This window comes from Copadichromis virginalis, linkage group LG3, assembly GCF_057382275.1.
Source record: "Copadichromis virginalis isolate Kocher_CV1m ecotype Utaka linkage group LG3, C_Virginalis_male_GT1.1, whole genome shotgun sequence".
NCBI classification, from domain to species: Eukaryota; Metazoa; Chordata; class Actinopteri; order Cichliformes; family Cichlidae; genus Copadichromis; species Copadichromis virginalis.
Window position 1 is genome coordinate 1786026 of NC_140620.1, and position 27751 is coordinate 1813776.

Below are 27751 nucleotides of genomic sequence, written 5' to 3' on the forward strand. Positions count from 1 at the left end.
AGATCAGTGATCAGGTCCATGGTTGGACACAGTCTGAGTGTTTAAAAGAAGAAACCTAAGATGACGAGTAAACATTTATCCTTCACACTTTATCACCTTTGAGTCAAAGGCAGAGCCTGAAACCTGAATCTGTAAATATACCTGCTGCCCCATTATGACACACATGTAGTCATTTATACACACTGTTAGCATCCTACAACATAGGAGAATATGACAGGACGCACAAAGATACAAGAGTTAAGAAGTGCACGACCGACCCATGGGCCACCAGCATAAAATCAGCCTCACAGTGGCTCTGAGAGGCAAACAGACTGGAAGAGGAAAAAAGGAAAGGACTAGTCCTCATCAAACCAGACCCCAAGACATTATTTTAATTGCTTCACTCTTGATTATATAACTTTAGTTTAGTTTTATTCTTTTCCCTGTAAAAACACAGCCTTGGTCTGATCCAATGAAAATTTAAACCCCCACTCATGTGACCATCCTTCAGCTTCAAAATCACTTCCTGTATCTTTGCAGTAATAAACTCTAAGTTCCTTCCTCTCTTCCACACACAGCACCATCATCTGCACGAGGGGAAAATCCCATCCCACTGTCTATATTATGAAACACATCACTGATCATCAGTGAAAATAATCAATAATAAAGGACTGACTCTACTCCATATTCTACTGAACACTTATTTCCTTCCTGTCTTCTGCAGAGAAACTCCTTTCTCCATGTGTACAGTTGCCCTGTGATACCTGTGATCTTCCCCACTTTAATAATAAACCCACTGTCCACATCATCTCATATATGCTTTATCATTATCATAAAACACTGCTACAACACTTTCTGTGTTCACTTGGGCTTTTCTCATTTCAACACTTCAAACTGCATCTATGACACTGTAGCCTGCTTACAGACCGCTCGTCAAAGCCACCAAACCGGTTCGTAAGCGGATACAAGTGTGGCCAGAAGGGTCTTCAGAGGCTTTACAGGACTGCTTTAACACCACAGACTGGAACATGTTTAAGCAGGCTGCCACCTATAACAACTCCACTGACCTCCAGGAGTACGCAGAGACTGTTACAGCCTACATCAACAAGTGCATTGAGGATGTAACAGTCACGAAAACCATAACTGTCCGGGCCAATCAAAAACCATGGATGACAGGAGAGGTCTACAGGCTGCTGAAAGCTCGGAATGTTGCCTTCAGAGATGGAGACGAGGCGAGCCTGAGGACAGCTAGGGCCAACCTTTCCCGTGGCATCAGAGAGGCTAAGAGACAGTACTCCAGGAAAATATCTCATCACTTCAAAGACAGCAGAGACTCACGGAGCCTGTGGCGGGGCATTCAGACCATCACAGATTACAAGCCCCCACCACAGACCTGTGATAGCACTATCCCCCTGCTGAACGAGCTGAACACTTTCTTTGCTCGCTTTGAAGTCCAAAACAGCACCACTGCACAGAAGACCCCACCCCCTCCTGGTGACCAGGTGATGACTCTGTCCCCGGACAGCGTGAGGAGATCCCTCAGCAGGATCAATGCACGTAAAGCTCCGGGTCCTGACAACATTCCTGGTCGTGTACTGAGAGACTGTGCAGTGGAACTCACTGATGTCTTCACAGACATCTTCAACATATCACTCATCCAGGCTGTCGTCCCCACATGTTTTAAAGCCACCACAATCATTCCGGTTCCAAAAAAGTCATCTCCCTCCTGCTTTAATGACTACCGTCCTGTTGCACTTACTCCCATCCTGATGAAGTGCTTCGAACGACTAGTCATGCAACACATCAAGACTGTCCTGCCCCCCTCCCTGGACCCCTTCCAGTTTGCGTATCGGCCCAACCGCTCAACCGATGATGCCATCTCCACTGCACTCCACTCAGCACTCACACACCTGGACAAAAATGACTCATATGTCCGAATGCTGTTCATAGACTTCAGTTCAGCATTCAACACTATAATCCCCCAACAGCTCATTCAAAAACTGGTCCAGCTGGGGCTCAACACCTCACTGTGCAACTGGCTGTTGGATTTCCTCACCGGAAGACCTCAAGCAGTACGGGTTGGCAGTAATACATCCAGCACCATCATTTTAAACACGGGGGCCCCGCAGGGATGTGTGCTGAGCCCCCTCCTCTTCACTCTGCTGACCCATGACTGCACTCCATCACACAGCTCCAACCTCTTCATCAAGTTTGCGGACGACACAACGGTGGTGGGTCTCATTAGCAACAGGGATGAGACCGACTACAGAAGTGAGGTGAGACGCCTGGCCACGTGGTGTGCTGACAACAATCTCTCTCTGAATGTGGAGAAGACGAAGGAGATTGTTGTGGACTTCAGGAGAATGCACACCCAACATGCTCCTCTGACCATTGACGGAGCGTCTGTGGAGAGAGTGAGCAGCACCAAGTTCTTGGGTGTGCACATCACAGAGGATCTCTCCTGGACGTACAACACCACAGCACTGGCCAAGAAATCACAGCAGCGTCTCTTCTTTCTCCGCAAACTAAGAAGAGCAGGAGCACCAGCCCCCATCATGTACACTTTCTACAGAGGCACCATCGAGAGCATCCTGTCGAGCTGCATCACTGTGTGGTTTGGAGCCTGCAATGCGTCCTGCCATAGAACCCTCCAACGCATAGTGAGAGCTGCAGAGAGGATCATTGGTGTCTCTCTCCCCTCCCTCCAGGACATTTACAGCACCCGTCTCACTAAAAAAGCCCTTTGCATAGCGGCTGATCCCACGCACCCAATGCAAAGCTTCTTCAAGCTGCTGCCGTCGGGGAGGAGACTGCGGAGTCTCCAGGCCAGGACCAGCAGGCTGAAGGACAGCTTCATCCATCAGGCTGTCAGGAAGCTTAACTCCCTCCCGATTCTGCCCCCTCTCCCCTCTCTCCTCCACGGTCCTACTGAACTCTGTCACACACACACTCACTCTCTGACGCACTCACTGGCCTGCTCCAGTCACTTTGTGGAGCATTGGACTGCTTAAGCATTGGACCTCATAAGACTTTGCTGTTACACTATCTCTTACCGTACATTACTAAATCTCCATTTGCACTATTTGCCTATTTTGCACCACTATGCCTTCTTACTTGAATATTGTATATTGTATATTGCATATTGTATATTGCATAGCTTTTTTTGTTATACATAAAACTGTATTGTATTTATTTAAACTTTTACTTTTTAATTATTTTATTTGCATTTTTCTAATCACTAGGGTTTGAGAGTAACGCAATTTCTATTCTCTGTATGTCCTGTACATGTGGCAGAATTGACAATTAAAGTTGACTTGACTTGACTTGACTTGATCAGTGGTCATGAGAATTTGCAATACTGTGATTAAGGAACTGACCTCCCAGCCCATTGTTCCTTCAGTGGGCTGGTTTCAGTCATTATGCAAATTTACTGTTTATAAGATTGATGCGTCCAGATGAACAGAATCAACTTTTGGAGATCTGCCGCTTTAACGTCGCTGTAGTGCAGCTGCACGTCATTTCACGCCAGTTTGCTGCACAGTCGTATTCTACAGCGGAAGATGTCGGATTCGGCTGAAGCGAGTGGCTGTTTCATGACATGGACATATTCCCGTCTCTTCACTTTTCCTGCAAACCCGCAAACAAACACACACACAGCAAAAAGGGTTCAATTTATGCAGGCAACTTCTAGTGCTGTTTGTATCATTCACTACAATACTTGACTTACATCTCAGTTTCCAAGCAGCAATGGCTTTTCGTGCTTGAACTGGCCTCAAAGCTGAGTGCAAATCAGATTCTTCAATGAACTGAAAATCATCATTTGTCTCTACCCCAATTGATTGTAAAGTTTCTTCAAGAATATCCTTTGTCACTTCTGGAAGGTCAGGCAGGACCTCATTGATTGCAGTCCTTAGAAACGTTGGTTCAAAGTCAGTCATTTCTGGAATCAACGAAGAATGACGCGCTGACAAAAGGCAAAAGTAATATTATATTTAGTCAAGTAACACTGTGCATATATAAATAAGATGAATTTCTGCTTTCGGGGCACGAGGGATGGTTTACACCTTTTATTTTCTGCATATATAAAAGGAAAAGGTAATTCACTTTCATTTTTCCCCTCCCATCACAACATTTTTAATCATTGCAGTTATGCATTTTAATATGGTTTCCCAACAACAGTGGCGACATTAAAAAAAAAAAGCTTATTTTGACAACACACTGTGTTTAAGAGGAATGACTTGGTGGCCATTAACAAAGTGTGATGGTAATGGATAAAAGTCAACCAAGTCAGTAATGTTAAGACATCGCAGCCTTGTACTGTCCTTTGTCACAGAGTACACGTGGTATTCAGAAAGATACTCAGCTTGGTGTGCATCCAACACAAAATACACTGCTGCATCATTTTTGATTAAAATAATAAGAAGCTCTCCAAACTCAATGGACCCCTCATTTTTTGACACAAGGAAATTCCCCTTTTTATACGATGTACCTTTATACTGTATCTCTGTGCAAACACTAGTATCATTTCCTGCAAAGCCAAACTGTCTCACTGCATATTTCATGGCATCACTGTAGAGGTCGGGGTAGAAGGTGCAACTGTCCTTCACTTGCAGAAACTGACTGCATCCTGGCCCAGCTGAAAGATATGCCTGAAACATCTGATGTCTTTCAGATAAGGTTTGGCAGATGTTTTTAAAGTTTTTCAAACTCCTGGCACATCTTTTGAAGTAACTATGTTTACTTTCAAAATGCATAGTCCATAACCTAATCAAGGGGCCAAATTTCAAAGTAAGTGCAGGATAGTGACAGAGGAAATGGTGTTTAGGTTTTAGTACACTCTCTGGAAATAAACACTTTCTTGAATCCAAATATTCATGGGTTATAATGTCAACATAGACCACCTATGACAGTGAGATGTTTTGTGCACAAATCATTTCAACTATGTCTTTAAGCTGGAGCATTAGCTGCCTTTGGATTTTGGACTTTATCACCACTTTGTACTTGAACTGTTTAATGCGCCGGTTCAAAAGTGCACATGTAAACCATTTCTTTGTCTTAATAAAATACTTCAAGTACAGTGCACTATCATAGGCTAAGACTCCCTCAAATATGTCAGGGCCAAGACAAGGTGGTAAACCAGGTTGGCAAACATGAAAAGATTTCAAGGTATTAAAAACAGAGTTTACCTTTATCCCTTTGATTTCTTGACTGCCTTCAGCTTGTAGATCGCCCACAGCAGAATTGTAGCTTTCAGGTGTGCGCTGTGGACCACAGACATTTGGATCATTACTCTGAAACTCACTTCGTGTGATTTCACAGTATCTGCAAAAGTATTCAGAGCGATTGAAGTTCTCAATAAACCCACCAATGTTGTGTGAACCCAAATTATCACCAGCAATGCTGTACAAAGCTGCTTTGACTATTTCATCACCAGAAACGATACCATTTTCCTCCAAATCTTTTAAATCTTCTACCACTTTTAAGAAAACCTTTGCGTTTCCAAATTTTTTAAGGTCATTGTCTCCACATAGTAAGACAAGGGACATGTGATCAGTATTGGACTACAAATGAGCAGGCAAATTTGCCACTGACAGATAGACTGCAACCACTCTGTGTTTTTTCTTAGCGGAGCCAAGAGGATTAACAATTTCAAATGCATCCTGGTACAGAATTAGCTTCAGGCGTCCTGGATTTTCAATGAAAAACTTGTTGGACTTAAAGCTTTGTCCGTCACTTGTGTCTCCAAAAGCCTCAGAGTCAGTTTCACAAGACTGCTGTGATACTGAATTCTTCCATAATTCTGATTCTAATGAGCTGCTTAGTGTTTGTTTCACTGGTATGTAGTAGGCAAACCGTGGCGTCATATTTCCAACATTTCCAAGGATCCAGATCCTGAATTTGGACAAGCCAAGAGGCTTCAGTTTTTAGGCCCCATCTTATCTTAATGACCTTGTAGTACCATATCACCCTATTAGAGCGCTCCGCTCTCGCTCTGCAGGCCTACTTGTTGTTCCTAGAGTATTTAAAAGTAGAATGGGAGGCAGAGCCTTCAGTTTTCAGGCCCCTCTTCTGTGGAACCAGCTTCCAGTTTGGATTCAGGAGACAGACACTATCTCTACTTTCAAGATTAGGCTTCAAACTTTCCTTTTTGCTAAAGCATATAGTTAGGGCTGGACCAACTCTGTGGAGATGGACAAGTCTGTGATGCTTCAGTGTTCAGTTATTTGAACTTGACAGATGAATGAATTAAATGGATCAATCACCCTTACTGGCCCTCAATCAGGACCTGGGTGGTGTAAATCTACATGTTCTTTGTTTCTCAGTGTAAAAGGATTAAATGCTGTGATGGTTTTTTTGTTTTTTTAGGATTTCAGTTTAAAAACAGTTTAAATGAGGCGATGTATAGTAGTCAGACACGAACGTCAAGGAAGGTAGAGAAGCAGACTACGCAGACATTTCAGATTTCCAGAGGTGATCAATTTATTTACAGTGAACTTAATTTATTGTGTAACTTGACAAAACTTCCCTTCAATTCACAAAACTCAACATACCATGGCTCTGATAACACAGCTCACCTCCTCCTGCATCTGGTAGAGACTGGCTTTAAATAGGGACATTAATTTCCCTCCAATTGCCCAGCCTGTACCACTCACTCAAACTGAGGGATCTAAAACTCTACACAGATGATCTAAAAACACAAAACCTCTACACACTTCTAACATGCACATTTACACAACTAAATGGCAGTATTAATGAAAGGAAAAACATTCAACAAATCCCTTTAAACCTTAACACAAGCAAAAGGAAGCATCTCTATGGAAAAAGAAACCCCTCCACTTGGTTTGACCTGTGACATCAGCAGAGATGGGCAGTAACGCGTTACTTGTAACGCGTTACTGTAATCTGATTACTTTTTTCAAGTAACGAGTAAAGTAAGGGATTACTATTGCAAAATCGGTAATTAGATTACCGTTACTTTCCCGTAGGAACGCTGCGTTACTGCGTTACTAAAACCGTGATTTTTTTTGCGAGAATGTCTCATGACAGTGACGTAAGCAAGTGCGACGTTGGTGACAGCAGCTGTGTGCAGATCAACAATGGATAATATATCGAGTGCGGGAGAGAGTATGAGCGTGCAGCGTTTAAAGCGTGGAAGTACTGACCTTACTTTGAGTTTGATTCCATAAAAAGTGACAAAAACATTAGCGTCCATCGTGCGTGGGAAGAAAACTTCTTTTTACAGCGAAAAAACCCCTAAACTTCCGAGCAAGCACCGAGTAGCTACGACGTGATGGGAAACTCACAGAGACACTCGCGCGGATTCTTCAACTGACCGCAGCACACCTGCACCAGGGTAACCCTCCGCCTACCCTGCTCCTGCTTTACAGGTGAAAATAGAGCAAAAGGACCGCTGAGTCTTTGACTTTATTTATTTTCTGCTGTGTTTTACTTGCATCTGTTTGAAAGAGTGAGTGAAAACACAAAAAATATTTTATTTTATGTGCTGGAATGTGTAGAAAATAGGTTTAAATGTTAAACTAATTTATTCAAGTCAGAGAATGGTGCATATAATTAAATGTTTTGCTTGATGCATAAAGTTAAAAGATTAAAACTGATAAAACAAGTTTTAAAAAGAGACTTTTCCATTTGATTACATTTTGTATGATGGATTATGTAGAAAAAGTAGAATTGGGCTGAAAGATCTATCACTTTATCACCTATTCAGGTTGTAAATCGTGTTTTTAAAAAGTAACTAAGTAACTAAGTAACTAAGTAATTAATTACTTTTGAAAATAAGTAATCAGTAAAGTAACGGGATTACTTTTTTGGGGGAGTAATCAGTAATTAGTTACTGATTACTTTTTTCAAGTAACTTGACCAACACTGGACATCAGCAGGACTTTAAAATGAGGAAATGCCAGGCGGGCGTTTCCCCACACCTGACCCTCATGAAGACTGAAAAGACAAACAAAGTATGAACGAATGACTTGATCTGTAACATAATAAAATATAAAGAAATATGTAACTGAGTATTTGTCTTAATTTGCAGAATGTTTGATTTGCCGGCAACAAAACGCTTACACTAGTGATGGCCAAATGAAGCTTTCCGAAGCACTGAAGCTTGTATTGAAAAACGGTTCATTACTCGAAGCTTTTCAACACAGTCCTCTCCGGTGACATCTGGTGGTGAAAACTTTGAAGAGCAGCTTGAATCTGCAAAATAAAACGGACTGCTCAATTATCACTGCTCACTCAAGAGTGGAGTTCTCTCTGATATTGGGCCACCGTTCCGTTGCTTTGAACATGTAATTGGTTTTGTTTTCTCGATTGGGGGGCTGAAAAAAATGTAATGCGTATTTGCGTAATACATTTTGATCAATAAACTTTCCCTATTTAAACATTTATTTATTTAATACATTTATTTAAACATGCACTATGGTGTGGCCTTTCTCTGCTCATAACTCCTTGATGTTGGTAAATACAATAAGTGAGCAATATATATAATATACATATGAGCATGCACAGCACATTATGCAGTATGCCCCTGCTGTGAAGTCCTGCCTCCATCTACTTGTCGTTTAATCACTGGACAGCTGGACAGGTTCATACAAAATATTAGATGAGGCCAATTGTCCTATACATATTTTTGACCTAGGGGTGGGATTGATTGTGAACTGGAAAGGGAAAATGCTTAGGAAGCGGAGTACGGCTGCATCGTCACTGATTTGTAGAATCATTTTGATTCGATACAGGATTCAATTTGATTGGAATCTGGAAAGTTTTGCCTCAGTCAGAAATATTACAATTCTGATCATTTAACAGTATATATCCATAATTTCGTATCTATTAAAAGAAAGCTGACACATGTGAGACTTAATTAGAGATGTAAACAGAGAGTTATGAAACCTGCAGCTGCAGAAGCCAGCGAAGAAAAAGGAGGCAAACACAGCGCGGACCCGCCGACACACCAAAATCTGACTCTGACGCGTCGGGTCCGCGCTCTGTGTTCACGTTTGTATGCAGAATCCGTAAACCTGCTCCCAGTTACTGTTTTAGCTGCATGGTGTTTGACGACATGTTGTGAGGTTTAACCTGAGATGCTGGCGTTTCAGGCATAATAACGTTAATTTACAAATCGACACGGGATTTTAATGAATCAATATCACTTTATTCAATTTAGCATGGATTGTAATCAGAAAGGCGATAATCAAAACCCACCCCTAATCAAGAACTTGCAAAGTAAAAACATGATCAATGTAAGGTAGCCCTTTTGTTATTTACATTTAAAAAGAGGATTAGTGTTACTGTGCGCTGGCTGAGTCTGTTTCTTTTCTTAGAAATAGTTTCTCCTGCCCTGGAGAAAATCCACTTGCATGGAACAGAAGAGGCTGTGGAGTGCAGGAACCACACTGCAAGCTGGTAGATATGCAGGTATTCCTGGGTCCTGCAGACTATCACCTAAAAACAATAAACAAAATGATTTTCTAAACTGTAGCAATGTAATGTATGTATAGTGTCAAATACATTTTTGTAGTCTTCATCAGCTTTAATTCACATGGAAGTGTTCCTGAAGTCATATGCTGTAATGATATTTACATTATGAAAACATGATTTTGGACATTTCAAGTTTTTCACTTCGGCAGATAAAATGAATTGAGCAAAATCAACTCAAAATATTCCCACACGCCAGAACGTCCTCTCTTCCTCGCTGGCTCCATATCTGTCAGTGGAATGATCACCTCGTCGCTATCTGTCACCATCAACACACTCCACGAATCCCGTGGATGATTCACTTCCTTATATCCGTTTGAATCAGGTACCGAAGCAGTTACGTGCGTAATGAAGCTTCGGACGTCACTGGTCACGTGACTTTTGCCAAACGAAGCAAGCCTCGACACAGTGCTTCTGAACCAGTGTGTTGTTTTTTTCGACACATGCTCCGGAGCGCCAGCTTCAAGCGGGCCATCACTAGCTTACACTAGTGATGGGCAGATGAAGCCTCATGAAGCACTGAAGCTTTTCATCCAATTGGTTCACCCCAACGCGAAGCTTCTTGAAGCTTCATTTGCTCTAGCAGGATTATTTGGAAATGCTTAAAATGGAAATGATCATTTACTGTGAGGTGTGGACAGTGGTTGTGCTTTTGTAACATTGAGGCAAGGACAGTGATTAATGTTTAGGGGACACATCATTGGTTTTTATTTAAAAACAACAGTTTCTCCACTGTGGCAGGTCGTAGGCGATTTCTTTTTTTGGACAATATTTCCCCTGCCTTTGAAAACACTCGCTCACAGGGCACAGATGAGGCAGGGGTACACAGGTATGTCAGTGCTAACTTATATAAGTGAGGGTAGACATATTTCTGTCTCCCCCAGTATTTAAGGGGGTCCTCCAGCCTTCCAATATTTGGCTCCATCAGGTACCGTTGGACCTCAATATTTGCGTCTGCTGTCACATTTTGTGTCTGTGTCTGCCTGACACTCTCATCCAGGCGACGCCACAGGTTGTTACCTAAACAAAAAGGAGAGTCTTATGAGATACTACCAATTCAATTTCCAATTCAATGTTATTTCTATAGTGCCAAATAATAACAACAGTCGCCTCAAGGCGCATTATATTGTACAGTAGATCATACAATAATAGATACAGTGGAAAACCCAACATTCAGTTTATATAAATGCAACTAAAATGCAATAACAATGGTACCGTGGGAAACAGCCTCAACAGATTGTGACGTTGATGGCTGTGGTGGTGGTGGTGCGGAGGAAGAGGTGGTGGAGGCCCTCATTACGGAAGCACATTCTGCTTTCAGTCTTTTTTCTGCTTCGCTAGCTCTTGCAGGGCTGAGAAACCCGAGTTTTCTGAACCTTGGGTCCAGCAGTGTCGCAAGGAACATAATGCTCATGGTCTGTATTTTATCTAGCTTCTCTCTCAATAGCATCCTCAGCTTCTGAGCCAGAGAAGATCCAATGGATGGTGGTTTTTCCATTTGTTCATTGAGGCAATGATCCAGCATAGTGAGCAAAGGTATGACCTTTGACCCAGACACCCTTTTTTCCTGAGAGAGCTCAGTGGTTGCATCGTTAAATGGTGCTAGGACAACCAGACACTCTGAAATTATACCAAAATCCTCAGATGACAGAGGTGGGATGTCTGTTGTGAGACTTGCCAAAGCAGCACCCACTGGCTCCCTTTGCTCGAAAAGTCTTTGCAGCATATTGTAAGTGCTGTTCCAGCGGGTTTCCACCTCCTGTAGTAGTTTGTGTTGAGGCTTCCTTAGTTGTTCCTGCACGACTGAAAGCCTCTCCTTACAAAATACAATTTAAAAAAGCATACATTAGATTGTCAAGGGAGCAGAACTATACACATAAGTAGAATTAAAGAAACTGTAATTAAGCCACGGAAGAACTTACCTTTGCAGAGGTACTGCTCCTGAAATATCCCACGATCCTCCTGGACTTGGCTCGGATGTCAGAGAGCTCAGGGGTCTGGTCAAGGGCCTTCTTCACCACTAAGTTCAGGGTGTGAGCTATGCATATGGCATGTTTAAGTCTTAGCTCCCTTGCACAAGCCCCCATATTGGCAGCCCCATCTGTTACTAGGCATGTGACTTTGTCAGTAATTGCCCATTCTGCCATGAGTGAGCCTTTCACCTGTGCAATGTTTTCTGCAGTGTGTGCATTAGGAAAATATTGCACTCCTAAAACAACGGTGTTCAATGTGCTGGACTCATCAACAAAATGGCAGGTGACTGCAAGATAGGCCTCTGTGTTGATGGAGGTCCACATATCTGATGTCAGACTCACAGCTGCTGCCTTCTCAACGCTGGCCTTAGCTTTCTCCTTCATCTCCTGGTACCTGGCCTCCACCATGACTTTCAGGGCCTAAAGGAAAGTAAAAACATTTTGTTCTAAAGTACGACGTGGCTGTGAAGCAGTGTGTAGTGTAGCTACACACTGAGGCTTTGAGCCTCAGTCCTGCCTGTTCACATTTTACTCTGTAGAAACTAAATTTTCACTGCTTTTATGACCTTTTTAGTGGGGAGAACATAGCTAGGATTTAATGACTTAACGAATCTTTTGAATCCTTTGTCCTCCACAATGCTAAATGGCTGGGAGTCCTCAATCACCATGCTGACCAGGTCTTCATCTATTTGAGATTGTTCTCCTGAGGAAAGACAATAAAGACAAAGCACAAATATAAATATCACACACGTAACTTATTACAGCTGTATAATATTGTTATATCATTTAGTAACATTACTGCATGCTGTATTATCATGGCATTTGAAGGCTCACCTGGTCTTGCGCATCGCGGAAACGCCCCCTCCATTACTCAACACAAGCTTTGAAGCCTCGATACAGAACGTCACATCACTAAGGTAAACACATATGGGACAAATGGAGACCATTGCAACTGCTCATCCACTTTGTCACAGGCGACAGCTGCAGGTTGTTTTTGCTATTTTCTTCCTTTCAGTTTAAGACAGAGTAAGAAGTCTTGTTCCTGTTTTTCCTGTGTGATCTCAGAGTTGAAGAGATAAAAATGTGCAAACAATGAATTTATTAAAACTAAAGAAAAGCAGAAGTCCTGTGAAGGACAGTTTGACACCTCAGCTGTGAGTGAACTGTTTTCACATTAAAAACAGAAGTAACCATCATGATAAGATCAGCTCTGTTTGTGAGGACTCGTCTTAGTTTGAGGTGTGATGTTTGTCTTTACTCTGTTCCTGTTTCCATCACAGCTTATTGATGCACACACTTTAAGGCTACGTCCACACTAGCCCGGATAGACTTGAAAATGACGTTTTCAGTCATTTTCACAGAGTTATGCATCCACATTGAAATGGCCGAAAACGCTTCTGTTCCAGTACTGCGCATGTGTGAAACGCAAGATGATTCGACCTGCCTCATTTCTTTCTGCCATTTATTTACTTACTATTTACTTTGAAACTGAAAAAATATTTATGGGGGCCCCTAGAGATGTAGACCTAGAGATGATCCACAGAGGACGCCATCGCCCACGTCCTGCACACCACTCTCAGCCACGTGGACAAGAAACAGGGTAACTATGTGCGAATGCTGTTTGTTGATTACAGTTCAGTGTTTAACACAATAGTGCCCTGCAGACTGTTCACAAAGCTCAGGGATCTGGGACTTAACAGCCGTCTGTGTGCATGGGTGTTGGACTTCCTCACTGGCAGAACTCAGGTGGTGAGGGTGGGCAGGTGCTTCTCCAACAGCATCACCATCAACACAGGAGCACCTCAGGGATGTGTCCTCTCGCCACTGCTCTACTCCCTCTACACTTCAGACTGTGTGGCCACCCACGGCTCCAACACCATTGTGAAGTTTGCTGACGACACAGTGGTGTTGGGTGCCATCTCCAACAACGATGAGGCGGCCTACATGGATGAAGTGAAGAATCTGGCATCGTGGTGCCAGGACAACCACCTCCAGCTGAACGTCAGCAAGACCAAGGAGCTGGTGGTGGACTTCAGAAGGGGTCAGCACAGAGACTACAAGCCCATTATCATCAATGGAGCTCCAGTGGAGAGGGTGCAGTCCTTCAAATATCTTGGTGTCCACATCTCCTCAGACCTGACATGGGCTGCCCACATTCAGGTCCAGACCAAAAAGGCTAGGCAGCACCTGTATCACCTACGACAACTGAGGAAGTTCAGGGTCTCTCCAAAGATCCTCAGGATTTTCTATACAGGCGCTGTGGAGAGCATCCTCACACAGAACATGACATCGTGGTTTGGGAACAGCTGTGTGAAGGACCAAAAAGCTCTCCAGAGAGTGATCCGTACAGCAGAACGCTGCTGCAGGATTGCTCTCCCCCCGCTTCAGGACACCTACACCAGGAGATGCCGGACTAGAGCAGCGCAGATACTGAAGGACCCGTCCCATCCTGGCAACAAACTGTTCCAACTTCTGCAATCTGGTAGAAGGTTCCGCATCTTCCGGGCAAGGACAGAGAGACTCAAGAGGAGCTTCTATCCCCAAGCCATCCGTGCCCTAAACACACACACCCGCCCTCTCACATCATCTATAATTGACTGAGACAGGACTCTTCCAGACACTCTAAACCAAGGCACAATGTACATTTCAATTCCTTTAATTTTAAATATGTTTATATCGTCTATCCTGTAAAATAGTCAGATGTCTATTCATATTAATGTACAGAATTCACCTGCTTGCTGCTACTACTGCACATTCACCCAGTGTATATACTATATATATGTATATATATATATATATATATATATATATATATATATATATATAATGTTCTTCCTCTACCCCCCCCCCCCCCCCCCCCCCCATTTTTTCACATGTCGAGGAGCGTGTCAGGCTACATTTCACTGTGTGTTATACTTGTATAACTATGCATGTGACAAATAAAGAACCTTGAACCTTGAACCTACAGGTGAAACACGTACAAACTCCAAATCACATTTATAGCGTTAACTGAACTTCCAAAACAGAGCTACTAGATCACTTAAATTACACAATCGATTTCATATGTGTATTGTTTTTGTATTAATACACAAACACTCATATATATATATATTCAAATAATTAAAAAAAAAACTTCATTTACCTGTTACTACCACACACCCAATCAGATTGTTGGTACTTCCTGGCTTGTGTAGCCACTAGGTAACAAAAGCTCAACACGGCCCCTAGCATCCTGGAGCACTTCCGTTGTGTTTTGGACTTTGTATGTGCTTTGTCTCTAGGGGCCACTGTAAGAATACTTTTATTTATTCACTCCACATAAAATGTAATAAATAAATTATAAAATACAGAAATATATACATTTCATACATTTCAACTTTTAACTACTTAAATTTTCAGCTTTTTCCTTTTAAACAACACAAAACACTGCAAACCACAACACAATAAAATAGAAATTAAAATATGGGGAAAAAAGGGGGAGGGAAAAGAACGCCCAGATCTTTAATTAAGGGAAAGTTGTCATTTAGAAATATTAATGTCACACTCAACTGCCTGCGATTTATCTTCCCATTGCACTGATGGGTGGACAGTTCTAAGGTGCCTGTGCATGCTGTTTGTGGAGCCGGCTCTGTATGATATCCTTTTCTTGCAGACTCTACACTCTGCCTTTGTTTTCTGAATAAGATTGAAATGGCTCCAGACTTTGCTTCTTTTCTTGGTGTCCCTCATTTTCTTTACTGTACCTTTCCAGTGTGATGGTGTTGTCTCTTGTTGTTGCTCCCGGCTCTCTTTCTTTCCCTCTCCCTCCTGCTCTTGTTGTGTGCTACTGCTGTTGCGAGTGTAACTACCGCCCCGCCCCCTCAGCTCAGCGCAACGCAACGCTCTGTTTGCCGTCTCTGCTCAGCGCAAACACAAGGGTGACTTTCAGCGTGAAGCGAAAAAAAGTGAAAGAGAGGGAAGGAGAAAGAAAAAAAAATCCCAGGGCTCCCAATAAGGAGCCGGCTCGCATCGTTCACTTCAAAGATCCGGCTCTAAGAGCCATTTCGTTCGCGACCGACCCACCACTACTGACGATACTAAAAAATATCAAAGTACTGAGCTGGTACTACAGTAATCTTTGTACTGCCAAGTACTGCCATCAACCGGAGTGGGCAATCCACCCTTTTCCTGCTTAGACCATGGCCTCAAAGTTGGACGTGCTAATTCTCATTTACACTGCTTTATACTTGGCTGCGAACCGCTGCAGTGTGAGTTGGAGGCCATCAACTGAGCCAACAAGATCATGCAGAGATGAGACCACCAAAGTTGAAGCTTTCCCGCTCCTGGCTACCCCTACCCATGAACACTATGAACAGAACTGGTGACAAAGAGCAACCGTGGCAAACTCCAACATGCACCGGGAACAAGTCTAATTTATTCCCAAAGTGTTTTCATGGTGTTTTCTTGGTGCTTTTACTAAAGGAAGGCTTCTATCAAATTCTTCCACATGTTGTCAAACTGAGCTGTGTGATGAAGTGAGTGTGACAGAAACACTCAGACTGTGTTTTTCTGCTTCATCAAGTCAAATCTGGTCCTCAGAGACTGATTAAAGTCCTGTCCCACTAACAGCAGCTCCAACAGTCTGTTCACTGCTTTCTTCCTGTCAGTCTTCATCTTTCTGCTGCGTCTCCTCTTCACACTGACCACTTTCTATCTAACAGTGAGCTCCCAGTGAAGCAGAACAAATTAGAATCTATCAAATAGACATGATTTAAAGTATATTGTAATCAAATGCTAAACTGAGGTGCAGAAATACAGAAATAAGTCCATTTTGTTCGCGAACGACCCATCACTAATAATGACCTCTGCTAGCTTAGTTTAATTGGTCATATGACTGCATCACATGACTAAAATGCGTCATCGTTTTCGATGACGCATTTTAGTCATGCTCCGGGATCGCTGTCCACACTGCAACGCGAAAACTGCATTTTCACATGTATCCGCTTTGGAGAGCGTTTTCAAAACGCTGTTTTCATTGACCAAAAACTCTGTCTCAGGAGGCCAAAACGAAGAGAAAAAGATGAAAAGAAAAGAAAAAGATGTTTTCAAATAAAAATGTATTACTGTGGACATGGCCTCAGGCCAACCTAATCAGCATAGAATAACCCTAATAAATAAATATTCCTCTTATATCAGCCATAGTTCACATTCCTGAGTCACTTTAATCCTGTTTCTGTGAGGATGACTCTGATTCTCTGTGTCAGTATCTGGGCTGTAATGTTTGTTTTATTGCTGCTTAAAGCAGTTAAAGCAGAAAACATCACAGAAACTAGTCACTAAGACACTCAGACAGTTCCCACGTCAACTCCATCACTCTGAGATCCATCAGGTCAGAAGTGATATTCAGTGGCGACATCAGCAGTGACATCATCCTGGACAAAGGCTGGCTCATTTCCATGGAAACGACAGGTGTGTTACCTGTGGGCAGGGTTAAGACATCAGGACGGAGCACCCATTTCATCCCTAACTCAAACACGGCAATGGCCAAAGAGCGCGACTAAAAACTTTTAAATATTACTCTTTCTGGGTCACAAAATAAACTTTTAACATATTTTTAGGTGAGAATGTAGCTGTGTAAGCTTCAAATATCTGCTCAATTTATCAAGATATCATATATTTCCAAAAGTGCTCCGACGTTTTCGGGGACGTCTGTTACCCACCAGCTCCTTAGCCGACCGGGAGGTTGAGACTCTCTAGAGCCGGCGAGAACAGGGAACTCCTGGCACATCGTTTTCAATCCCCCGCGGTCTTTCACTACTTAGGTTAAACATGATATATAAGTCACTTAGATAACTTATATTTCATATAAGACTTAGATAACCTATATACCGTGCTGCCCCATGACAACACTGTTGCTGCACAGCAAGAAAGTCCTGAGTTTGCATGTTCTCCCCATATTTGCGTGGGTTCTCCCCGGGTACTCTGGCTTCCTCAAACAGTCCAAAGACATGCACCTAGTGGGGATAGGTTAATTGATCAATCTAAATGTGAACATGAATGGTTGTTTGTCCCTGTGTGTTGGCCCTGCGACAGACTGGCGACCTGTCCAGGGTGTACCCCGCCTCTCGCCCTATGACAGCTGGGATAGGCTCCAGCACGAGTGGATGGATGTTTATGTTTGGTTTATTTCAGTGTTTGATTTGTTCCTGAGTAAATCGGTTTGGCTCAGATTAAAGTTCAGCTTCATAACTGGGCCGTTTTATTTTAAAGTCATACTCGGAGAGCTGTCAGTATATTTGAACCTGAATATTTCACCTAATTTAAATTGTGCTGTTCTTATTTAAACAGCTGAGTCTGAATTAAATCTAACAGGAAACATATTTAATTCAGGAGGAAACAAAACCAGCATGTTGATACATGGAGATGCTGAAGGCTGCTCCAACAAGGATCTGTTTATATTTGAAATATTAGTTCGGTTCTCTTCCAAACCCCGGCAGCTGTCTGTTGTAGGTTTGAGTCTTTACTAAAAAAAATGTTCTAACATCTCACCTGTTTGTTTCTATTCACACATACATGTGTATTATGTTTATTAACAGAGAGATGAAGCTTGCGTTTCTGTCATGTAGTGATTGTGCTTACCTGTATGAAGCTTATTAGAAATTATGAAACAGATGATGAGCATATGTAAAAGCGAAAGTGCTTAAGATACTTTTTTAAATGATCTTTTTTGCTTAAAATAACTACTACTACTTCATCATGTATAACTTTTTCATGTCATGTGTAATTTCCATTGCGAATATTAATCAGTGTTAAGTTAAGAGGGGGCGGCAGTAAAAACTCCAGACCTGTGATGTCATCAGTACACTACCATTCCAACTGTAGAATGATCACGCTGCATTCTTGGGACGTCTGGACTGGCGAGAACGCGAGTACGGACTTGCGTACTTGAGAATTGAGAAATGGCCGAAGAAACTGGGAGACTAGGAACAAGAAACCAGGTGTGAGGAAACCCAGGAACACAGGAAACCCCACGCAGCAACATAGGACAACACGACAACAGGCAGAGGAAGACAGAGGAGTAAATACACAGAGGCTAAGGGATGAGAAAGAGCAGGGAAACACAGCTGAAACAGATCTAACATAATGGGACAGGGAGGAAGCCACACTGAAGACACTGAACAAAAGACTATTAAAATAAAACTGGAAACATAAGACACACACTAAGATTAAGTGTTAACTCTGATGACCCAGCCTGTCTGTGTTGTACTCTCGTTGTTGGGTGATGTGAGGTTGCTGTGGCCTCCTGCTGCTGCCTAAACACAGTGCTGGCTCATGTTCTGTAGCTTATTTTAAGCACAGCACAGAGCTGAGCTGATCTTATCTGCAGTCTGACTTCTGCTTTAAATGCTGTGAAAACAGCTTGTTCACACCTAAAGTGACAAACTGTACAAGACAAAACCTCTGCTGTTTTATCATCTGCACAACAAATGTAGTCTCTGTGAAAGACACGTGGTCATCATGATCATCTCATTATAATCATATAATTAAACATTCTTCATTTAACTCAACTTAAGTTGGTGTTAAATCCAGAGAAATCCAAGTTCATGTTATTCTCAAATGGCAAAGAGTTGTTAGCTACGTCTCCTAAGATTAAAACAATTCAAGGATCTGAAATTGAAATGGTCACATCTTACAAGTATCTAGGGATCATTATAGATCAGAATTTGTCATTTAAGACTCACATTCAAAGGCTTGTGTCGAAGTTAAAACTAAAACTAGGTTACTTTTTTAGAAACCAATCCTGTTTCTCCCTCCAAGTGAGAAAACATTTGATTCGTTGAACCTTTTTACCTTTATTGGATTATGGTGACCTGCTTTTTATGAATGCACCTGCCCACTACCTAAAGAGGTTGGATACTGTGTACCATTGTGCTTTACGTTTTATTACTGGCTATGGAAGTCGTGTACATCATTGTTCTCTGTATGCTGCTGCTAAATGTCCATCTTTGCATATTCGCAGACTCTCCCATTGGTTGATTTTTATCTATAAATCTCTCCTTGGGCTGGTTCCATCTTATTTATGTGTTTATATGTGTAAAAACCACAACCAATACAACCTTCGTTCAAACAAAATCATACAATTGATTGTCCCAAAGATCAGAACAGAATGGGGGAAAAGGGCTTTTATATACGCTGCCCCTGCTTCCTGGAATAATCTGCAGAAGGAACTGAAATGATCAGACTTGGTTACCTTGGGAGAGTTTAAGTCTGTCTTAAAGGAACGAGAGAACAGCTCTTTTACTCAGTGTGATTGTTTTTAATGTACTCTTTTTGTATTTGATCTGTTATTGTATATTTTACACATGTTTGTATGCGATATTGTATTTGTTTTAAATGTTATATACCTATGTGGTATGTGACTTTTGTTGCTATGATGCCAGGTCTCTCTTGGAAATGAGATTTTTAATCTCAATGAGATTTTTTACCTGGATAAATAAAGAATTATATATTAACTCATTCACTGCCAGCCATTTTCAAATCAGGTAACTCCCCACTGCCAAGGTTTTTGAGCATTTTTACTCATTTTTGAAGAGCTTTTTTTGAAGAGTTTTTCAATTGACGTCTATAGACGTCAATGGCAGTGAATGAGTTAATTGTTTTATTATGAGGAAGTTGTTTAAAGCTGCAGATGAATCATGTTGAAGTTGTCTCCTCGTTTTTATTCTCCTGGTGATCAGAGAGAGGATCTGAAACTGCTGCAGTCTGCTCTCTTTAAATTCAGGACCACAAACACCTTTAACAGACAGTTCAAACAGCAACAGAAGCAAAAATGATGATTACTCACTACATCGTGTATTTGTGACCAAAGCATCATGCTGTTGTTTTATATTCCTGCTGTGTAACATCATTAATGTTACTGAGCTGCAGAGCAGTGAGGACACGAGCATCATTACTCTCCAGAGAAATCTGATTTTCAGGATGGCCTCTTGTCTTTCTGCCTCTTCCTCATGGGCTCACTCCAATAACTAAATTCATCAAACATCCTACTATCGCTGAACGACTGCTCATAGAGGGTCATATGATTGTTGGGTTTGCTCTGGTAGGGTCTTTAATGAGCAGAGTCATAGTCAGCCTGTGCTCTCTGAGCTGCTGCTTTCACACACTGAGCTGTGATGGACTGAGAAGGACAGCTGGGACACTTCATGAAGGACCTTTGTGAGCCGGACACACAGCAGCACGCTGACGTGAGAACAGGAAGTGATGAAAGCAGGCATCTCTCCGTAGCTCAGAGCCCACGTGCTCAGTCTACATCCAGACACCATGAAGCCAGCAGCCACCCCTCTGCTCCTCCTCCTCGGTGAGTCCCTCACTCATTTATTTCCAGCAGAGACTCTGACAGCAGCTCACAGTCTGTATATTATAATATAACATATATAATATGTCAACATGGTAATTAATCTATTATTAGACAAAACTGGCTACATCTTATCATCCATCTTCATTACAGTCATGGTGACAGGTTTATGGCTGTTTACAGGGTCAGAAATAATGGCTGTCATGACAGAATGAATTAATTACTGGATATTTGTATGACTTTAGAAAAGGCTGCACTCCCAAGTATCAGGTATAAACTCCACTAATTAGGAGTTTCTACAACTTGAGACAGTTTGTGCTGTTAAAACAAACAATACATCGATTTTAAATACCAAGTGCATAAACAGTATATTTGTTTTGTTTTTTACAGTGATGTGTCAACTCATTTTTAAAAGTAACTGTGTTACATGGCTGGCCTGATCTGAACCTGAGTGATAGTCTGTTATTGGACTTTTGTGCACAGAATCACAGTTTGTCTATAATGAACACCATGTCCATAAGTGCACATGACACCAAGACACCCCAGGTCACAAATGCACAGCCATAATTTTGTAATGGTGTCACCAGATGAGCAGCTGTATGTCTTGTAAAGACAAGAGCTGAGCTGTCAACTGATAACCACTTGGTGGTGAGTTGGATCAGATGGTGGGGGAGGATGCTGAGCAGGCCTGGTTCACCTAAACAGATAGTGAGGGTGTGCTGGGAATGCCTAGCAAAGGCCGCATCCCATGACATCTTCAACTCTAGCAGAACCACATCAGTATTTCAAATGAGTCTGAGAACATTGAGTTTGAATGGGTCACCCTCAGTTTCTTAGGGGCCAATAAGGTCAATTTGACCCCATATACATTAATGTCAAACCAAGAAACATGACTGTTAACATAATGTTTGATGTGAAGGCTTTTAAATAGTTAAAAGTTGAAATGTAAATTGTTGATTTCTGTATTTTATAATATATTTATTGCATTTTATGTGGAGTGAATGAATAAAAGTATATTTTTGCCTCATAACTTTTGCACTGTCCACTTCCTGCTGTGACAAAACAAATTTCCCACGTGTGGGACTAATAAAGGTTATCTTATCTTATCTTATCTTATCTTATCTTTACGGTGGCCCCCTAGAGACAAAGCACGTACAAACTCTGAAGCACGTGCAAATTTTCCTGCTTGGAATTGTATACAATTGCATTGGATTCACTGCATGAATAAACTTTCTGAATCCTTTATCATCCACAACAGAAAATAGTTGTGGATGATGCTATGCAGATGACGCCGATGAAGCCAGATAACACACACCAATGAGTTAAACTGCAGGAATGTCTTAAAGACATAAAGACCTGGATGGCCGCTAACTTTCTGCTTCTTAATTCAGATAAAACTGAGGTTATTGTACTCGGCCCTGAAAATCTTAGAAATATGGTATCTAAGCAGATTCTTACTCTGGATGGCATTACCTTGGCCTCCAGTAACACTGTGAGGAACCTTGGAGTCATTTTTGACCAGGACATGTCCTTCAATGCACATATTAAACAAATATGTAAGACTGCTTTCTTCCATTTGTGCAACATCTCTAAAGTTAGAAATATCCTGTCTCTTAGTGACGCTGAAAAACTAGTTCATGCATTTATTACTTCCAGGCTGGACGACTGTAATTCATTATTATCAGGAAGTCCTAAAAACTCCCTGAAAGCCTTCAGCTGATCCAAAATGCTGCAGCAAGAGTCCTGACAGGGACTAGAAAGAGAGAGCAGATTTCTCCTGTTTGGCTTCCTGTTAAATCCAGAATTCAAAATCCTGCTCCTCACATACAAGGTCTTAATTAATCAGGCCCCATCTTATCTTAATGACCTTGTAGTACCATATCACCCTATTAGAGCACTTCGCTCTCGCTCTGCAGGCCTACTTGTTGTTCCTAGAGTATTTAAAAGTAGAATGGGAGGCAGAGCCTTCAGTTTTCAGGCCCCTCTTCTGTGGAACCAGCTTCCAGTTTGGATTCAGGAGACAGACACTATCTCTACTTTCAAGATTAGGCTTCAAACTTTCCTTTTTGCTAAAGCATATAGTTAGGGCTGGACCAGGTGACCCTGAATCCTCCCTTAGTTATGCTGCAATAGACGTAGGCTGCCGGGGATTCCCATGATGCATGTCTTTCATCCTGTTTTCCTTCTCTCACCCCAACCAATCACAGCACTCCATACTGTACAGTAATGCCACTGTTTTGCACATGTCTCAACTCTGTATATTTTTATATATTTTATTTTATTGTTTGCTCTATTTAATTTGTAAAATATGTGTATACACACACATTGGAAAACATTTAGTATACACATCCAGAAATGCATATACTATTATATATTGTACATATATTTATTAGTTTCAGATGTAGCCATTCTTGTATTTTGCTTGTTTACATTATTGTATTTTGCACAACTCTGTTGCTTGTGAAGCTCGCACACAAGAATTTCACTCACATGTACTGTACCAATGTACCTGCACATGTGATGTGACAATAAAAGTGATTTGATTTGATTTGATTTGAGATGGCCCCGCCCCTCCCTGAGCCTGGTTCTGCTGGAGGTTTCTTCCTGTTAAAAGGGAGTTTTTCCTTCCCACTGTCGCCAAAGTGCTTGCTCATAGGGGGTCATATGGTTGTTGGGTTTTTCCTCTCTATCTATTATTGTACAATCTACTGTACAATATAAAGCGCCTTGAAGCAACTGTTGTTGTGATTTGGTGGTATATAAATAAAATTGAATTGAATTGAATAGTACCTTGTGTGCCCGCTCCGGAAAATTTCCTGGAGCCGTGCTCAGGCTGTTTTTCCCCAGCCAACCAAAGAGACTTTTTCCTTTGGACTCTGCCGCTGCACATGTGGTGTGAATCTTGTTTTCATGCTTAATTATCATTGTGTCCTAGCCAATCCTAGTGCTTCATAGCTTTGTCTTCTTTCTCAGCATTCCTAGTAGTAGTTTTGTCTCGTAGTTCTTGCCAGTATTTAGTTACAAGTTCTTAGTGCTCTAATAGGAAGTTTTGCGTTGGTTTAGTAAATTAAAGGGTCCAGAGGCCAATTGTTTTCCCTCTCGTCCTTAGTTCATGTGTAGTGTTTCATTTTCGTTCACCACTTTCAATGTGTGCCACTTTTTAGTGCCAAAATAAATTGTTTCTTTTCACTGTACCTCCGAGCATCCTTGTGGTGTCTGCATTTGACAGAAGTACCCAGTGAAAATTAAAAATCTTTCAGGTTGGTCAGATTGCAGGTCACTGACAGCCTCATACAGCTTGCGTAGAGCTTCCTTAGCTTCAGGGGGAATGTACACTGCCACAATAACAATGATACTGAACTCCCTTGGCAAATAATAGGGCCTTCACATCTCTGCCATAAATTCCTTCAGCAGAGCACTGCTTGTTGATTATACCTGTGTTGATTTAAACATACAGGCCACCGCCGCCGTGTCCTTTTCCAGATATACCGGCATTCCTGGATATTGTGTTGCCCCATTAGCTGAATGTCCACGTGGGAGATCGTGTCATTCAGCCAAGTTTCCATGAAGATAAACACACAGTGTAGGAGCCATATGAGTTGTTCCTTTTTTGGATTAAGAGGGTTGGTTTTAAATGCACACTCTGTATTGGTGCACGGGTGTTGGGCGTGACTCATGGGTGTATTAGGTGATAAATGTGGTTGCACTCACATGAAGGACAAGGGAGACTTAACAGGGGTTGGATACACAAGGGGAATCTAATAAACAAATGATCTTATATAACCTAATGAACTTAAACATAAACCATAAACATAGAAAATAAACTAAAACTTAAAACGCTGGGTCGAAAGACCCTGGATCGTGACAGTAAGACTTTGTGAGTTGCAGTTCTTGTGTTTGTGAAATCTGCGCGTTTGTTTAAAAGTTGATCCTATGTGCTGATTTTGTATAGTGGACAGTACCATGTGGAATAAAAGGAACAAATAGTACATAAGTGCATTAATGTGTTTATTGCTGAGCATCATCAGCGTTCTCATGTTTGGCCTGCCGTGCCCGTTGGGTGGAGGAGCCGCAATACACAGCACGAAGCACAGGCCAAGAAGGTGGCGTGGCAGCAATCATCCACACCAGTCTATCAGTCAACGAAAGCCCCAGACAGACTTTTAATTCATTTGAAAGCCTGATCCGCAGAAAGGAGGGGGGCTTGCCATTGTTGTTAACAGCCGGTGATGCAACCCTGCTCACAGCTGCTGCTCGGTGCTGTTGCGTTTTTAACTCCTCCACTGCTGACCAGTTTCCAGCTGTTTTTAACCAGAACTGTAAAAGTTTTTATGCAGCCAGACTGGGGAACTGAGCTCATGGTTTTATTCCACTTGTCAGACTGCCTTGGACACTGTGGCGCCATTAAAAACCAGACTGCCTAAAACTAAATCTGAGCCCTGGCTGAACGACATGATCCGAGCTGTCAGACGCGAGTGTCGTTGAGCTGAGCACAAGTCGAAAACGGACAAACTACAAGTGTCATTTCAGATGCTGAAGGACTTTTGGGGACAATATCAAAGAACTGTAAAAGATGCCAAAAGAAAACACTTATCTGACATTATTCTGTCAAACTGTCACAATCCCTATGTTTTATTTAAAACTATTAACTCTGTTCTTAGTGCACCACATATTGACTGTATCGAGCCCTCATCTGAAGCCTGTGAAAGTTTATTACACATTTTTATTGAGAATCAAATCTCTCCCCTTCTGCTCATGACCCATCAGTCTCTGCTTCCTGCGCTGCTGTCTTTAAAAGGTTTGAGCCCGGGTCGTTTTAAGCCTGCTGGGTCTCCAAACCATGCTGTTCCTCCTTGACTTTTAAAAGAGGCGTTACCTACAGTCGGACCTTTGGTTCTCGAGCTGGTAAACCACAGTTTGATGTCAGGTGTAGTCTCTAAAGATTTTAAACATGCAGTAGTCAATCCCCTGATTAAAAAAACTGCTCTTGATCCTACGGTTCTTGCAAATTACAGGCCTATCTCCAAACCACCTTTTCTTTCCAAAATTCTTGAAAAGTTATTTCACAGCCAATTAATGACCTTCCTGGAAAAGCAAAATGTGTCTGTGTGCATGGGTGTTGGACTTCCTCACTGGCAGAACTCAGGTGGTGAGGGTGGGTAGATGCGTCTCTAACAGCATCAGAATCAGAATCAGAATCAGAATACTTTATTCATCCCGAGGGAAATTAGGGGTTACAGCAGGCAGAACGCTAATGGCGCATGCGCACTTACAAAAGAACCTTCTGACCAAACCTTACACAAACATCACATTGGGCAGACATGTCAGAAGGTAGGCTGATAGGAAAAAACAACGAAAATACACTACATGAGGTAAGAGGAGGAGAAAAAAAACTCCACTCAGACTGAGCTCCTAGTGGGAGAACAGTTTGATAAAAGAAAAAACACCTCAGCACAAAAGCACATGACTATCAATACACCATAGAAACACGAGACAAGCAACAGGGGCGGGTAAAGGTGAGAGAGAGCCGGCGTAGACAGCGCATCCGGTCCTGCAGCATCTGTGCTGGTCCAGTTGACTGCTATCATCCCCGGTAGGGCACAAGCATCGAAGGCGTTGGAAAGGGAGGGGGATGAGTGAGTGCTTATCAGTGTAAGTGTGTGTGTGTGCGTGTCCAGAGTTCAGCTGAGACAGTGTCCTTCGCTCTATCAGGCTAAGTAAACAGTCTTCCAGCCAACCCAGGTGTCCTTCATGGGACGGGAAGAATAGTCATCACACAGTCGTTATCAGGGAGTTGTTTTGGTGGGCTCCAGCCTTGGGCCTGCAGCTGGGGCCGTGGTGTCCAAATGTAGAATATTGTTGATTTCTCCTTTGTGAGCAGCTCGAATTTAGCACTCTGAGACTGGTCTCTCGATCTCCCGTTGAAGAGCTGCGAGCCTCCCCATGATGGTATCAAACTTCTGTTCCGTGGTGTTGTCAGTCTTTTGATTCTGAGACCTCACAACTGCAGTGATCCGTTCCGCGATGTTTTCCAACAGTCGCTCAAGGGTCTCATTTTGAGCAGGCCTCTCTCTGATGTTTCCCCTCATACGCTCAATGGTGTTGTTTTGAGCCTTCACAGCAGCTGTAAGCGTCTCCAAGGTGTTAACCATATTACGTTCGTTGTGAGAGGTCGCACCTCGTCCCGTCGCTTCGAATCCAGCGGGCAGCCTTGTGGGGGTTTGAACAGCCGGTTCCACTCTCTTATTTCTCTGATAAACCAGGGCTAAGCCAACGCCGATCAGCATGAACCCTGTTATCATGGTTCCGAATAGGTAGATATCTTCAGCGTCCTCGATCGACAGTCCCGCCAGGCACACGGTCCTCCAGTTCTGCCACCCATCCATCGTGTAACCGGCAGGGAAAGTCCCTCCAGGGCACTCGGGCTCTCCCGAGCCCAGACTTCTCGTTGAGAAGAGGGTGTCAATAGCACTCAGAGACCAGTTGATCAAATCCATAATTCTCATCACCATCAACACAGAAGCACCTCAGGGATGTGTCCTCTCGCCACTGCTCTACTCCCTCTACACTTCAGACTGTGTGGCCACCCATGGCTCCAACACCATTGTGAAGTTTGCTGACGACACAGTGATGTTGGGCGCCATCTCCAACAACGATGAGGCGGCCTACATGGATGAAGTGAAGAATGTTATGCAGTACATTTGCATAACAGTACATTATGCAAATGTACTGTTAGGGTCCTAACCCCTAACAGTACATTTGCATAATGTCCTGTTTATAATCTTATAAACAGGACATTTGGATAATAACTGAAACTAGCACCACTGCACCACTCGCAGCCATTCCCCAACTCTCTGTGAATGGTACTCATGGTTTTTGATCAGTTGTTGTTGATCAATGGTCTTGACAATATGCGTACCAATGATCAAGGAACTGACCTCCCGGCCCATTCGTTCCTTCAGTGGTGCTAGTT

At 42.4% G+C, this 27751-nt stretch overlaps 2 protein-coding genes across 2 annotated transcripts; both read right to left on the reverse strand.

Annotated features, from left to right (window-relative positions):
• Positions 1-10015: 10015 nt before the first annotated feature.
• On the reverse strand, positions 10016-16944 carry LOC146712253 (E3 SUMO-protein ligase ZBED1-like). The gene is made up of 6 exons (XM_085436071.1): positions 16902-16944; positions 15188-15340; positions 12011-12147; positions 11394-11864; positions 10687-11287; positions 10016-10491 (listed from the first exon to the last, which is right to left on the reverse strand). Exons 1-6 carry the CDS (start codon positions 16942-16944, stop codon positions 10169-10171), a joined length of 1728 nt encoding a protein of 575 aa, XP_085292197.1. The 3' UTR covers positions 10016-10168.
• A 9722-nt stretch (positions 16945-26666) lies between these two features.
• Positions 26667-27275, reverse strand: LOC146712254 (uncharacterized). The gene has a single exon (XM_085452624.1). It carries the CDS (start codon positions 27273-27275, stop codon positions 26667-26669), a length of 609 nt encoding a protein of 202 aa, XP_085308750.1.
• Between the last annotated feature and the right edge of the window lie 476 nt (positions 27276-27751).

Bases quoted from the DNA above. Each gene is read 5' to 3' on its own strand.
- LOC146712253 (XM_085436071.1), bottom strand. From the start codon at position 16,944: ATGAAATGGGTGCTCCGTCCTGATGTCTTAACCCTGCCCACAG. The intron at 15,341-16,901 runs GTAACACACCTG...TGCGCTGAGCAG, and splicing joins TGTCTTAACCCTGCCCACAG to AGACGGCAAACAGAGCGTTG. The intron at 12,148-15,187 runs GTACAGTAAAGA...GTCTTTCCTCAG, and splicing joins AACACCATCACACTGGAAAG to GAGAACAATCTCAAATAGAT.
- LOC146712254 (XM_085452624.1), bottom strand. From the start codon at position 27,275: ATGGATTTGATCAACTGGTCTCTGAGTGCTATTGACACCCTCTTCTCA.